The 15,432-nt window shown below is 42.4% G+C and overlaps 1 protein-coding gene across 4 annotated transcripts in view; it reads left to right on the top strand.

Moving 5' to 3' along the window:
- LOC138978375 (solute carrier family 2, facilitated glucose transporter member 1-like) overlaps positions 1-15,432 on the top strand; it is a 139,756-nt gene that overhangs the window by 96,822 nt on the left and 27,502 nt on the right. For all 4 annotated transcript variants that reach the window (XM_070351099.1, XM_070351098.1, XM_070351100.1 and 1 more), the window contains 3 exons: positions 11,209-11,316; positions 12,996-13,315; positions 14,439-14,563. In XM_070351099.1, coding sequence (XP_070207200.1) covers positions 11,209-11,316; positions 12,996-13,315; positions 14,439-14,563 — 553 coding nt within the window. The remainder of the gene's footprint in view (positions 1-11,208; positions 11,317-12,995; positions 13,316-14,438; positions 14,564-15,432) is intronic.

Raw genomic sequence — 15,432 nt, 5'->3', positions numbered from 1 at the left:
ATTCTTGCTTGTGAACATCATTTTATTGATGTTCTTCACTGGAAAGCAGGTGTATCATCAACAGTATCACAAAATCGCAAAGAATGAACATTTTTGTTGTGATCCGACCGGTGTCTGTAGACTGAATCACACGTTCGGCAAACTTCGTTTTTAACGGAAATAACCGAGCCTTTCATCGGAAACGACGTTTCAACCGCTTCATATCGTCTGCAGGAACAAAAAGAGGAATGCGATACCCAGCGAGTAAAACATTTAATCGTTTTTAGTGCCTTTTGATCAAGTTTTGTTGCGTCTGTCAGCAACGTTCGTCAACCCAACGTTCGACACAGCGACGCACGCATACGGATTTGCAGCATTTGCATTCGGAAAGTGAGGGATTTGTGAGTTCGTTTGCATAATTTCAATCGCTAGTAGGTTTTCCCTTCGTCTCCCATTGTTGTGTTTGCATGTTATTGGCATTTCATTGTGTAAATTGAAAGTTTGTGAGTAACAGTAGTACAATCTGTCGAACGTTGGCGACGCTGACAGACGCAAATATCGAACGTTGCCTTCAATGACAGAAGGGCTTGGCGATCGTACTTTCGATTCGTAGGAACACAATATGGAGACAGCAATGTGCGCTCGTTACCACAACGGTCATGAACCGGTGTAACACGAAATTTTTACTCCACGAAAAATTGACTCCGGAGTAAACTTCCAGTAAAAATCTTGTACGAAAAAAGAACTCCACAAGGAACTAAATTTTTACTCCCCAAATATTTACTCCCAGTAAACATCTCGTACGAGAAACTTAGGGCCTACTCCTTCGTTTATAATTCGCGCAATATCCCATTTACGTGCAATCCCGTTTTGCCGCCGTCCCATTTTGGCGACATTTCACAAGCCAAGCGTCATCTTACTACCGCATCCCATTTTGGCGCAATCCCGTTTCGCCGCTATCCCATTTTTTGAGTCACTTGAGAAAAAGTGACTCTATGTAATCGGTCAGTGTTAGTCTGTCCGGCCGGCCGGCCGGCCGGCCGTCCGGCCGGCCGTCCGTAGACACCACCTTAACGTTGGACTTTTCTCGGAAACTATCAAAGCGATCGGGCTCATATTTTGTTTAGTCGTGACCTCCAATGACCTCTACACTTTAACGATGGTTTCGTTGACCTTTGACCTTTTTCAAGGTCACAGGTCAGCGTCAAAGGAAAAATTAGACATTTTATATCTTTGACAAAGTTCATCGGATGTGATTGAAACTTTGTAGGATTATTCTTTACATCAAAGTATTTACATCTGTAGCCTTTTACGAACGTTATCAGAAAAACAAGGGAGATAACTAGCCTTTTCTGTTCGGCAACACACAACTTAACGTTGGGCTTTTCTCGGAAACTATACAAGTGACCGGGCTCAAATTTTATGTGAACGTGACTCCCAGTGACCTCTACACTTTGACGTCTGCTTTGGTGACCTTTGACCTTTGGTGACCTTTGACCTTTTTCAAGGTCACAGGTATGCTTCAGGTATGCATTGTGTTGTGAATAGCAATTTCTTCCTGTCCATCTGATGCCTCATATAATATTCAGAACTGCGAAAGTGACTCGATCGAGCGTTTGCTCTTCTTGTTCTTAATGTGTTCAAGGAGTATGTTAAAAATTATTATCAATGGTTGCTTTAAACAGCACCTTTGGGCAGTTATTATGCACTAAAGTTGTAAAAGCATGTTTTGGGGGTTTTAGGATATAGCGTCTTGGAACGCCAATCATCTTGGAAATACGAATGTTCATATAATTTTTTTTACTGTTTTGGATAGATAAAAAGTTGAACTCTTGGTGCAAACTGTTTTTTGGTCCCTGTTTGACTATTTATTATTTTGGAATATTGTGTGTGAGAGGGAAGCTGCAATCCTCAATATCATGAAACGTGCCTCTCTCTCTCTCTTTTCTAAATCCGAGGAGGGGAAAACGATTTGGAGGAAAGAAAATGATTAGACCTGACTAGGTCACCAGCTGAAAACAGATGATGCAATAGGTCTACGCACAGCAACCGTACAGTGCATAAACCCTTTCCACCCAAAGTGTGCTCTCGTAAAAAGAGTGTAACGCTGACGCAGGCTGGTAGCAAATAGTCCCTGGCAGTGGTCCAAAGGTCATTCTTCAATGACACGTTGTGCCCTGAACCTGAACGCCGATCGAAGATTGAGGCGGGGGCGGAGGTGGGTGTGCGTCTGACTGAGGGTGTGTGGCCGCTGTCAGGCTTTCTGATTGGCTGTGGGCTCCCACACACCTTCTAAACGGAGGGTGAAGGACAGTGCGTTCCCCGCGGTTTTTTTTTATTTTTTATTTTATTGTGGCTCTGACTTGGCAAGGGGCTGGTTGTTGTGTGGGCTTTTTACGTGATGATGAAATCCTCTGCCTGTGTGTGTCGTTGGTTCGTTCAACGTGGCAGGCAGCCAGCACACGTAGGTCGTTATTTAGAGATATACGAATCAACCAGTTTTCATAGTCGAATGACTGTCAAACAGATGGGCATATTTCCAACAGCTATTCAGATAAACGTGTACAGATTCAGTATAGAAGCTTGCAGGCGCCAGAGCGTGTATTTACACACATGCGCGCGCGTACAAACACACTGCACACACACACGGCACACACTGACACACACTACACTGACGTCATACCCCCCCCCCCCCCAAACATACACACACTGACTCTCAGTCACTCACATACGGACGGACGGACTAAACATGTTCAGTAATATGAAACTATAGATTGATCGTAAACACATAAAGCCACACTATTTACGTATGAGAGAGACGGGTAGGAAGACTCGGAGACAGACAGACAGTCAGACAGACAGACAGTGAGAGAGAAAGAGAGGATTTTACACTGAAAAACAATTTTGTACACTTAAAGCTGCTCAAATAAGGATATTGGCAAACCAGGAAAGAGGTCGATATAGAAGTACAGAAGCCGGTAGAGGTGTGTCGGTGGTGGATGGCCGTGCTCAGTTCTGATTGGCTGAAACGAACACACCCTCGCCAGATGGGAAGGTCAAAGCGTTCGTTTAGAACGAGTCCTGTTTTAACGACACCGGGGGAGCGGAGTGTTTGTGGTGATGATGAAATCCCGTCTGCGTTTTGCATTGATGTGTGGAGGATGTACCGATAGACGTGGAGGGTGTGTGTGTGTGTGTGTGTGTGTGTGAGAGAGAGAGAGAGAGAGATCGCGACACACTCGCCACCCCACCCCCTCTCTCTTGCTCGTGCGTATGTATGATGTGTATGTTCTCTCTCAGTCTCTCTCTCTCTCTCTCTCTCTCTCTCTCTCTCTCTCTCTCTCTCTCTCTCTCTCTCTCTCTCTCTCTCTCTCTCTCTCTCTCTCCCCCCCCCCCCACACGTACACTACTTCTTTTTAATACCATGCTCTATGCAAGAACTCAAGTATCAACATGCTTATAAAACAAAATAGCTGTCGATGACACGGTAACATCAAAAGATCTGTTTAAAGCTGGCGAACATATAGAGAACAGAAAAGCAAAGCCTTTAGGTTTTTGATAGCTTAAAAGCATGAATGTTTAAACAAAATGGCAGTAAAAAGAAAAGTCATGGTGGGACCATTTTTCATTCTTTACAGGCAATATTCAAAGCCAAGTGCTGAATTGATAAAACACGCCACGGTGAGATCTTCTATACATTCTGTGAAGAAGCAATATTCAAAGCCCGAGTCACCTGGACGAAATTGAATGCTTGCAGCTCTTGCTTTCATATAATACAATGTACTTATTTTTTAAACCGGGTGCATGCCACTTGTCCAAAACATATAAATAGATCATTTATAAAAAAATTTAAAAAAAGGCCCATGCACTTGTTGGCCTAAAACTGTTGATTTAACAAAAGGGCATTGACGTTGTTCCTGCTCAACCTACTGTTCGCATCTGTCTCTCAAACTCCCTTTGCAAAGAATTCGTACAGACACACCAACGTATATACAGATAGAAACACACACACACACACATACATACACATATACAGACACACACACACACACACACACACACACACACACACACACACACACACACACACACACATACATATATATTATATGACACACATACCAGGGGTTTTTTCGGCAAGAGAGAGAGAAAGAGAGAGTGAAAGAGAAAGAGATTTAGTGAAACTGACAGTCACATTTTCGGGAATCATCTTCATTCACTAGACTTTCGTCATTCTCCACAGAACAGGATCAGGATATGACTTCGCGCTTACTCATTTACCGGGTACTTCACTTTTCGGTGTCTAGTTTTGATGTATTTGACGAGTCATGCTCTCTCTCTCTCTCTCTCTCTCTCTCTCTCTCTCTCTCTCTCTCTCTCTCTCTCTCTCTCTCTCTCTCTCTCTCTCTGTCTCTCTCTGTCTCTCTGTCTCTCTCTCTCTCTCTCTCTCTCTCTCTCTCTCTCTCTCTCTCTCTCTCTCTCTCTCTCTCTCTCTCTCTTGTAATTTTTATTTTATTTCAGTTTTTAAACTCGTGTAAGAAAGGTTCCCCTGGACCTAATGCTATACAATCCTTCGGCAACAAAGTTTTGGAGTACTCATTAAACTGTCGAAGTCTTCATTATCAAACAGTTACAAGAACAAAGTAAGCGATGATGAAGCAACACCAAACAACACAACAGCCCTTTGAAACCCTTGAAACACTGCAGTAAATCGTCATAAAAGTACACTTAAAGTCAGAAGACGGAACAAGTACCAACGTAGTAGCCCTTCACAAAGGGTTACAACTGATCACACACACACACGCACTAACACACACACACACACACACACACACACACACACACACACACACACACACACACACACACACACACACACACTCAAATCCCAAGTAATGGCATGATTCAGTCAAGAGAGTCAATTACTTTTCTCTTGTGAAAAAGGTATAAAAATAGACGAGGATGGGCTTGGAGAAATCAATAATTGCCTCCATCCATTGTGTGGTGCTATTTGGACAGCATGCAAAACATAGATGTTCCGTTTTCTTCCCCCAGTTGATTTAATGTATTTTTGGTATTTTATTTGTACAACGAGTTTGAAGCAGGAACTGAATTTGTGATGAAACCGTAGTCTTTGAATATTATAAATGTTGCAGGCCTTCACTATTTTGACTCCAATTTTATACTTAAAGCACATGCGGTTTAACGAAAATCAAAATAATTCAAAGCCAGAATTAAAATAGCCTTAATAATATTGCTGTGAAAAGAACGACCTTGAGCAGTGTTTACATCGTGGACCTCTGTCATCATTCACCCTTGACACTTTCCGCATTACATTTCACATTCAGATGTGACATTGAGCGGCTCTTTAATATACATCTGCATGTACCATAGCGGTCAGGTATCAGGTATTTGTATCAGGTACTGAGTCATTTCCGTCAAGGTCAAGCAACGTTCGCTCCTCTTACCCGTGCCCCAAAGAAGGTGCAAAAGGTCTACTCGTGTTGTGAGACGGGCACACGTAGAGTATTGGAATCCAGTCAACTCAAGGTTGACATCAGAAAACTATGACGGGTTATAGTTACACAGAAGATCGAGACAAGATACTTGGCACAAACACTTAGGTGAGATCAAGATATTTGGCACAAACGCTCAGTGTCGTCCGTACCCGATCTTGTGCCGTGGAATGCCAGACTTGCAGGTGTACACACAATCTTGCCTCCCTGTAGGGATTTACGAGAAATGTCGGGCACCCGAACATGCAGGGGGTAGTGGTTGGCATTGTTTTGGATTTGACTCGACAAATGTGCGATTTTTGACTCACATGCGAAGCAAAAGTGAGTCTATGTACTCACCCGAGTCGTCCGTCCGTCCGTCCGTCCGGAAAACTTTAACGTTGGATATTTCTTGGACACTATTCAGTCTATCAGTACCAAATTTGGCAAGATGGTGTATGATGACAAGGCCCCAAAAAACATACATAGCATCTTGACCTTGCTTCAAGGTCAAGGTCGCAGGGGCCATAAATGTTGTCTAAAAAACAGAGCTCTATTTTTCACATTTTCTCTGAAGTTTTTGAGATTCAATACCTCACCTATATATGATATATAGGGCAAAGTAAGCCCCATCTTTTGATACCAGTTTGGTTTACCTTGCTTCAAGGTCAAGGTCACAGGAGCTCTTCAAAGTTGGATTGTATACATATTTTGAAGTGACCTTGACCCTGAACTATGGAAGGTAACTGTTTCAAACTTAAAAATTATGTGGGGCACATGTTATGCTTTCATCATGAGACACATTTGGTCACATATGATCAAGGTCAAGGTCACTTTGACCCTTATGAAATGTGACCAAAATAAGGTAGTGAACCACTAAAAGTGACCATATCTCATGGTAGAAAGAGCCAATAAGCACCATTGTACTTCCTATGTCTTGAATTAACAGCTTTGTGTTGCATGACCTTGGATGACCTTGACCTTGGGTCAAGGTCACATGTATTTTGGTAGGAAAAATGTGTAAAGCAGTTCTTAGTGTATGATGTCATTGCTAGGTTTAGTTATTTGACCTTGACCCTGAAGGTCAAGGTAATGTAAAGGTCAAGGTCAAGCATGTGAGTCGTATGGGCTTTGCCCTTCTTGTTGTTGTTGGTGCAAAGGTTGTGCGAATCAGTGGGTGGAGTCGGTTATGTGAGGGGCTGACGGTGTAAAAGGCACATTAGCCTGTTTTATTTTTACTGCTACGTTTGTGTGGCGTGCTTTGCTTGTTTTGAACGAAAAACAAGTCGCGTAAGGCGAAATTACTACATTTAGTCAAGCTGTGGAACTCACAGAATGAAACTGAACGTAGTCCGCCGCTAGTGCAAAAGGCAGTGAAAGTGACGAGCCTGTTCGGCGCGGTAGCGGTTGCGCTGTGCTTCATTGCACGCTTTACTGTACCTCTCTTCGTTTTAACTTTCTGAGCGTGTTTTTAATCCAAGCATATCATATCTATATGTTTTTGGAATCAGGAACCGACAAGGAATAAGATGAAATAGTTTTTAAAACGATTTCGGAAATTTAATTTTAATCATAATTTTTATATTTTTAATTTTCAGACCTTGTTTTTAATCCGAGTATAACATATTTATATGTTTTTGGAATCAGAAAATGATGAAAAATAAGATAAACGTAAATTTGGATCGTTTTATAAAAAAAATAATTTTAATTACAATTTTCAGATTTTTAATGACCAAAGTCATTAATTAATTTTTGAGCCACCAAGCTGAAATGCAATACCGAAGTCCGGCCTTCGTCGAAGATTGCTTTGCCAAAATTTCAATCAATTTGATTGAAAAATGAGGGTGTGACAGTGCGGTCTTGCATGACTTTTGTGGACAGTTTGCGCATCAGGTCTAACACAAGGTCATACACGTAACAGTATTGTAAACTGCTGTTTCATTGGACAACATGTCAAAGGTCATAAACGTAACAGTATCGTAAACTGCTGTTTCATAGCATGGTCATACGTTTCGCGGCAACATGCACACCACATTGATACGATATACGGTGTAATTAAAGGCACAGTAAGCCTCCCGTAAACCATCACAGATACTGACAGGCTTTTACACACAGTACAAACACCATTTCATTTAAACACTCACCAATTGAGAACATCCTAGGTGCCCTCCGTAAAGAGCGAACTATTTTCAAAGAATTTATTTTTGCGTGGTTTATCTTACCCCTGAGCCATCGTGAACCCGTGTGATCCAGTTTTCCCTTTTCACAATGCAGTCGTCATAGTTAGTCATTTGAATGCGACCCGACGTGAGCTTATCTACAATAGCACGTTTTTTTTATGCACGAAACAACGGCTGTGGTTCACAAGAACTCTAGCGATGGCTTTTGACTGTTGAGAGGAACGGCGATTTGCACTGATAAACCGGCCGTCGTCTGCTACGACCCTTGCGTGACCCTGCTTCCGGGCTTTTCTTTTTTATATTTAGTCAAGTTTTGACTAAATATTTTAACATCGAGGGGGAATCGAAACGAGGGTGTGGTGTATGTGTGTGTGTCTGTGCGTGTGTGTGTGTGTGTGTGTGTGTGTGTGTGTGTAGAGCGATTCAGACTAAACTACTGGACCGATCTTTATGAAATTTGACATGAGAGTTCCTGGGTATGAAATCCCCGAACGTTTTTTTCATTTTTTTGATAAATGTCTTTGATGACGTCATATCCGGCTTTTCGTGAAAGTTGAGGCGGCACTGTCACGCCCTCATTTTTCAACCAAATTGGTTGAAATTTTGGTCAAGTAATCTTCGACGAAGCCCGGACTTCGGTATTGCATTTCAGCTTGGTGGCTTAAAAATTAATTAATGACTTTGGTCATTAAAAATCGGAAAATTGTAAAAAAAAATAAAAATTTATAAAACGATCCAAATTTACGTTTATCTTATTCTCCATCATTTGCTGATTCCAAAAACATATAAATATGTTATATTCGGATTAAAAACAAGCTCTGAAAATTAAATATATAAAAATTATTATCAAAATTAAATTGTCCAAATCAATTTAAAAACACTTTCATCTTATTCCTTGTCGGTTCCTGATTCCAAAAACATATACATATGATATGTTTAGATTAAAAACACGCTCAGAAAGTTAAAACAAAGAGAGGTACAGAAAAGCGTGCTATCCTTCTTAGCGCAACTACTACCCCGCTCTTCTTGTCAATTTCACTGCCTTTGCCATGAGCGGTGGACTGACGATGCTACGAGTATACGGTCTTGCTGAAAAATGGCATTGCGTTCAGTTTCATTCTGTGAGTTCCACAGCTACTTGACTAAATATTGTATTTTCGCCTTACGCGACTTGTTTAAACTTTCACAACTTCGAATTGTTCTGATCTTGTCTTGATGAAAAACGAATTCTTTTATGATTAAAGAATGTTTGTGTAACAAGCTGTCAATTTATTATTTAGATTTTAAAAGTTAGGTCTAGCGCAAAAACGAGGCGCCGTTGTTGTTAACGGAACAAGTCTACGAAAATAAATTCTTTGAAAATGTCTCACGCTCGACAGAAAGCAGCCAGGATGTTCCCGTTCGGTGAGCGTTCAAATGGAAGTATGCTTGTACTGTATTTAGACGCTCGGGGAGCTCTGTGATGGTTTACGGGAGGCTTACTGTGCCTTTAATTTATACTTGCATGGTTCTAAACACAGCCGCGCTATGATGGTCAGTGGTCATTAGCCTGTGATGGACAGTGGGAACTGCCGTGGTGGGTCTTGTCAGGGTTGTCAATACACCTTTGTCACACCTGTCACCAGCCCTTTGCTCGTCGTTATGGCTTGCTGCCCGGCCGCACACTCTGAGAGCGAGAGAGAGAGGAGGGGGGGGGGGGGGGAGAGGTGTGTGTGTGTGTAGAGGAGACAGATAATGGGAAGGAAGTTTGTTGAGCGGAGATTGACAATTAGAAGAAAAAAAAAGGGTTGGGGCAAGCATACGAGCATTTGATACGAGACTGAACTGAAGCGAAAGAGCAGAGAGAGAGAGAGGAGGGAGGCATATACACACACCCACACGTTCAAAAACACCCGTTTGACTAAATTATTTTACATGTCGATGTGGTTTTTGGTTACACTATGTCACTTATGTTACACTATGTCACTTATGTTACACCTTCTCTCCACTTTTCCAAATAATATATTGGCCTTTATGCTTTAATCGCGTTCGCAGGTAAATCAGAAACATATTAGAAACATCAATTACATTCCCCAGAAAGACCAGGGCAGCTCTTACAAAAAGCGCCGAACACGCAGAATACACTGACCAGAAGTTATTCGCGCATGTGCAAACTCCCCTGGAAGAAATGGACTCGCCTGTGACCGAGCTAGGCCTGGGAATACTTTTCGTCGAGATTCTGGTTGGGCCAAGGTCTTGGTGAATAGCAGAACGTCTCACTACTTTGACAGCAGTGCTATTGTGTAGAATGAACAACTGCACACAAACAAGGGTTCTTGTAGGACTTTGTACTGGCAAAATGTGACTGCGGTTGGGTTGACACATTGGGTAGGGTTGCTACATTGGGTAGGCATTTCAAAGGCTTAATGAATTAGGAAGTGGTGTGTGTGACTGGGAAACATGCATTCCCATGGATAGGCCTACAGTTCTGCATACACTTGCACTAACATCACATCTGCAGGCACATTTTTTGAAGAAGCTGCATGTTCACACATTCATGTGCACACACACACACACACACACACATGCACACACACACACACACAAACACACACACACACACACACACACATCACACAAACACACACATACTCACACACACACACACACACACACACACACACACACACACACACACACACACACACACACACACACACACACACACACACACACACAGTACAGTTATTCCAAAGTTTGAACAGTGATTCATTTGAGTGTGAAATAACTTTTAACAGCAGTGGTTTATGTGACCCACTGGGTCCATGTTAGGCCATAAATAGTTACCTTGTAAGGCTTTTCATTGGGGACTGTACAGGCATGAGACCAAGGGTAGGGCGGATGGTGGCGAGAGAGGTGAAGGGACGGGGAATGTTTACAGTGCCGTGTGCCGGGCTGTGAGCAGTGCCCGCCAATGTTTAGCTCAGGCACCGTCGCGGCAGACGCGCTTTAGTTCTATGCAGGAAAATGCAGCGCGCTATTCTGGCCATCTGGCAAACTTTCGTCTTCATCTCTAAGGCAGACTGATAGCAAGAGGTGTAAGTTACACCCTCCTTCAGGCTCAGGCATTTTCAAACGCTCGACTCAAGACTATGTAGGAGCATGCACATTGTACTCAGTCTTTTTTTCTCTTCTTTATTTTTGAGTTTCATAGTGTGAAGTTCGATCAGTACTTTCCTTTGAATTCTGATTAGACAAATTATGCAGGTAGTCTTCTTTTAAATGCTAGTTTACAGCCGGTACGATTGTCATGTGTGAATCATTGCCTGTCTTCTCTTTATCTAGGAATACGAAATTTGTTAAAAATCTGTCTAATTGTGAATCTTTTAAGTTCTATTCCCTTTTCTTCTCTTTTATTTTTCTTATTTATTATTTTTAATTTCTTTTTTTCTTCTTATTTTTTCTGTTGCTCTTTCACATTCTCAATCTCTGCATGAACAGTTACCCGTACTTCAGCAATTTATGCAATTTTACGTCTTGACTGACCTTCGGGTGATTTTGTTTGTTTGTTGCAGGAAGAACAAAAGACAACAGGGATCTTGCTATTCAGCGTATTTGTTGCTGTTATTGGCAACTCCTTTTTATACGGATATAACATTGGCGTCGTAAACACACCCGCTCTTGTAAGTTGACTTTTGTTACACATTTAAGTTTTGCTGTTTGGTTGTGTGTGGTTTTTTTTTTTAAAGGTTTTTTACTCACATGCGAAGCAAAAGTGAGTCTATGTACTCACCCGAGTCGTCCGTCCGTCCGTCCGGACGTCCGTCCGTCCGTCCGTCCGTCCGTCCGTCCGGAAAACTTTAACGTTGCATATTTCTTGGACACTATTCAGTCTATCAGTACCAAATTTGGCAAGATGGTGTATGATGACAAGGCCCCAAAAAACATACATAGCATCTTGACCTTGCTTCAAGGTCAAGTTCGCAGGGGCCATAAATGTTGCCTAAAAAACAGCTATTTTTCACATTTTTCCCATTTTCTCTGAAGTTTTTGAGATTGAATACCTCACCTATATATGATATATTGGGCAAAGTAAGCCCCATCTTTTGATACCAGTTTGGTTTACCTTGCTTCAAGGTCAAGGTCACAGGAGCTCTTCAAAGTTGGATTGTATACATATTTTGAAGTGACCTTGACCCTGAACTATGGAAGATAACTGTTTCAAACTTAAAAATTATGTGGGGCACATGTTATGCTTTCATCATGAGACACATTTGGTCACATATGATCAAGGTCAAGGTCACTTTGACCCTTATGAAATGTGACCAAAATAAGGTAGTGAACCACTAAAAGTGACCATATCTCATGGTAGAAAGAGCCAATAAGCACCATTGTACTTCCTATGTCTTGAATTAACAGCTTTGTGTTGCATGACCTTGGATGACCTTGACCTTGGGTCAAGGTCACATGTATTTTGGTAGGAAAAATGTGTAAAGCATGTGAGTCGTATGGGCTTTGCCCTTCTTGTTTTTTTTTACTGAAGCTGCATAGTTCTCTTCCTGCCTTCATGCTGTACGTGTTACTGAAATTTGTCAGTTTACTTGTAATTTTGTGGCAGTAATTCAGTCAGTTTTAGGCTAGCAAAATGATTTTTGTAATTTTGTGCATTGATAATTATGCTGTAATTCTTTGTGGGTAGGTAGAATTTTTTTTTAAAAAGTTTTTGATTTAAAACAGCGATTAAAGCTGTATAGGGTCTTAATAATTATTTTGAAATGGACCCCCCGCGGGTTAGGGGGAAGAATTTACCCGATGCTCCCCAGCATGTCGTAAGAGGCCACTAACGGATTCTGTTTCTCTTTTTACCCTTAAGTGTTTCTTGTATAGAATATAGTCAATGTTTGTAAAGATTTTAGTCAAGCAGTATGTAAGAAATGTTCAGTCCTTTGTACTGGAAACTTGCATTCTCCCAGTATGGTAATACATTGTACTACGTTGCAAGCCCCTGGAGCAAATTTTTGATGAGTGCTTTTGTGAACAAGAAACAATTGACAAGTGGCTCTATCCCATCTTCCCCCTTTCCCCGTCGTGATATAACCTTCGTGGTTAAAAACGACGTTAAACACCAAATAAAGAAAGAAAGATTTTGAAATGGATATTAGTTGTTGGGAAAGAAAGGTAGACAGTGTGGGTGTGTGTGTGTTTGCATGCATGTGTGTGTGTGACTGTGAGTGTTAGTGTACTAAGAAAACTGACAGAGAGTTTGTATGGTACAAAACACAACCATGAATTCAATATCGAAATATGGAGTTAAAAAACAAGAAAATTAATCAAACTGCGACTGATTTAAACTCCTGTGCAGATCATTCAAGAATTCTACAACAAAACATACTACGAGCGCAACGGCGGAAACTGGGAGGATGTCGTTAACTACGAAAATTATCGTAAAGCGTCGGAGACCAACACCACCCAGAATTACTCCTCCACCAATCCGGCTAGCACCCCCACCATTCTCATGCCAGTTGGCGACAACTTGCAGCCCGAGTTTTTCGGCGTGGACAAATCAAAGCTCCTGGAGAAGTGGCAGCTGGAGATTCTATGGTCCGTGACCGTCGCCCTCTTCGTGTTCTTCGGTATGATCGGCGCCTTCTCCTCGGCCAAGGTCGCTGACTTTGTGGGACGGTGAGTGGAGTGGAGCAAAGGGTGACTGTGGGAGACGAACCCCTTCTGACCTTTCTTAACAAACAAACAAATATACATTGAAATCCCCCTTTGAGACCTCCACGGGCGGGGACGTAGCGCAGTCAGTAGCGCGCTGGATTTGTATCCAGTTGGCCGCTGTCAGCGTGAGTTCGTTCTCACGTTCGGCGAGAGATTTATTTCTCAGAGTCAACTTTGTGTGCAGACTCTCCTCGGTGTCCGAACACCCCCGTGTGTACACGCAAGCACAAGACCAAGTGCGCACGAAAAAGAGCCTGTAATCCATGTCAGAGTTCGGTGGGTTATAGAAACACGAAAATACCCAGCATGCTTCCTCCGAAAACGGCGTATGGCTGCCTAAATGGCGGGGTAAAAAACATCATACACGTAAAATTCCACTCATGCAAAAAACACGAGTGTACGTGGGAGTTTCAGCCCATGAACGAAGAAGAAGAAGAAGAAGACCTCCACAATCTGAGAAAATCAGGTCTTAAAATGGGGCTAAATTTGGGGGTACAGGGCTAATGAACAAGTGCGAAAAGACAAGGTCTTAAAAGGGAGGAAGTCTTAACTTGGGGGGTCTTAAAAGGGGGGTTCCACTGTTCAGAAAAAAAGAATCTTACTTGCAGAGCTAGAGATATAACTCCTGTGTATAAGATGCCACTAGTTTGCAGAGCATTGCAAATCTTATTCTGCATAATATTGTCTGTCTATCCGTATGCCGATCGGCTCTTTTTCTGATGTCAATATGGAGTTGTTATTTTGTTGTTTTTGTTGTTGTCTTTGTGTGATTTGCTATTTGTTGTTGTTTTTGTGGTGGGTTTTTTTTTTTTTGGGGGGGGGGTGGGTGGGTGGGGGCATAAATCACAGTAGGAAACCGAGATCATTTTCATTGATGCAAGGTATATTACCTAACCTAATGTGATACATGTTTGTATGCTGATATACACCTAACCAATAATGTGATTTATTACACCCCCGGTATAGGGGTGTGTATAGCTTTCGGTCGATGTGTTTGTGTGTAGTGAGAATGGTTATTTCCCTTTGACCAACGGGGGTGTTTTTCCTACCTCGAAGGATTTTCTTGTTTTTGTCTGTCTTACAGAAAGAAGGGCATGATTGTGATCACGGTCATCATGTTTGTGGCGGCCATCCTGGGAGGGATCCCGCTGGCCATCAAGTCGCCTGAGGTTCTCATGCTGTCTCGCGTCTTTGTGGGGCTCCACTCAGGTACTTCACCAGACAGCACTCAAAACATATAGTGCTACATGGAACACACATACACACACACACACACACACACACACACACACACACACACACACACACACACACACACACACACACACACACACACACACACACACACGCACGCACACACACACACACACACACACACAGGCAGGTTCTCACCCGCCCCCCGCGGGTTAGGGGGAGTCCCATATTGGTTGGGACGAGAAAGAATTTACCCGATGCTCCCCAGCATGTCGTAAGAGGCGACTAACGGATTATGTTTCTCTTTTTACCCTTGTATATAGTCAATGTTTGTAAAGATTGTAGTCAAGCAGTATGTAAGAAATGTTAATCCTTTGTACTGGAAACTTGCATTCTCCCAGTAAGGTAATACATTGTACTACGTTGCAAGCCCCTGGAGCAAATTTTTGATTAGTGCTTTTGTGAACAAGAAACAATTAACAAGTGGCTCTATCCCATCTCCCCCCCTTTCCCCGTCGCGATATAACCTTCGTGGTTGAAAACGACGTTAAACACCAAATAAAGAAGAAAAGTGCTCACGCACACACTCACACACACACATGCAAAGACAGACACAGGTATGCACAGACACATGCGCGCACATGCACACACCCACACACACACACACACATGCACACGCGAACACACACACACACACGCAAGCACACACACAGACACACACGCAAGCACACACATGCAAGCACACACACATGCAAGCACACACACACACACTCTCACACACACCCACGCACACCCATGCACACACCCACACACACACACACGATTGCAAACTTCCTCCCTTTTGCTGTTTGAAAACCTAGCCTTTTAAATTGTTCTGTTTCATA

The sequence above is a fragment of the Littorina saxatilis genome, linkage group LG10 (genome assembly GCF_037325665.1).
Source record: "Littorina saxatilis isolate snail1 linkage group LG10, US_GU_Lsax_2.0, whole genome shotgun sequence".
NCBI classification, from domain to species: Eukaryota; Metazoa; Mollusca; class Gastropoda; order Littorinimorpha; family Littorinidae; genus Littorina; species Littorina saxatilis.
This window is presented reverse-complemented; position numbering and strand designations above follow the sequence as displayed.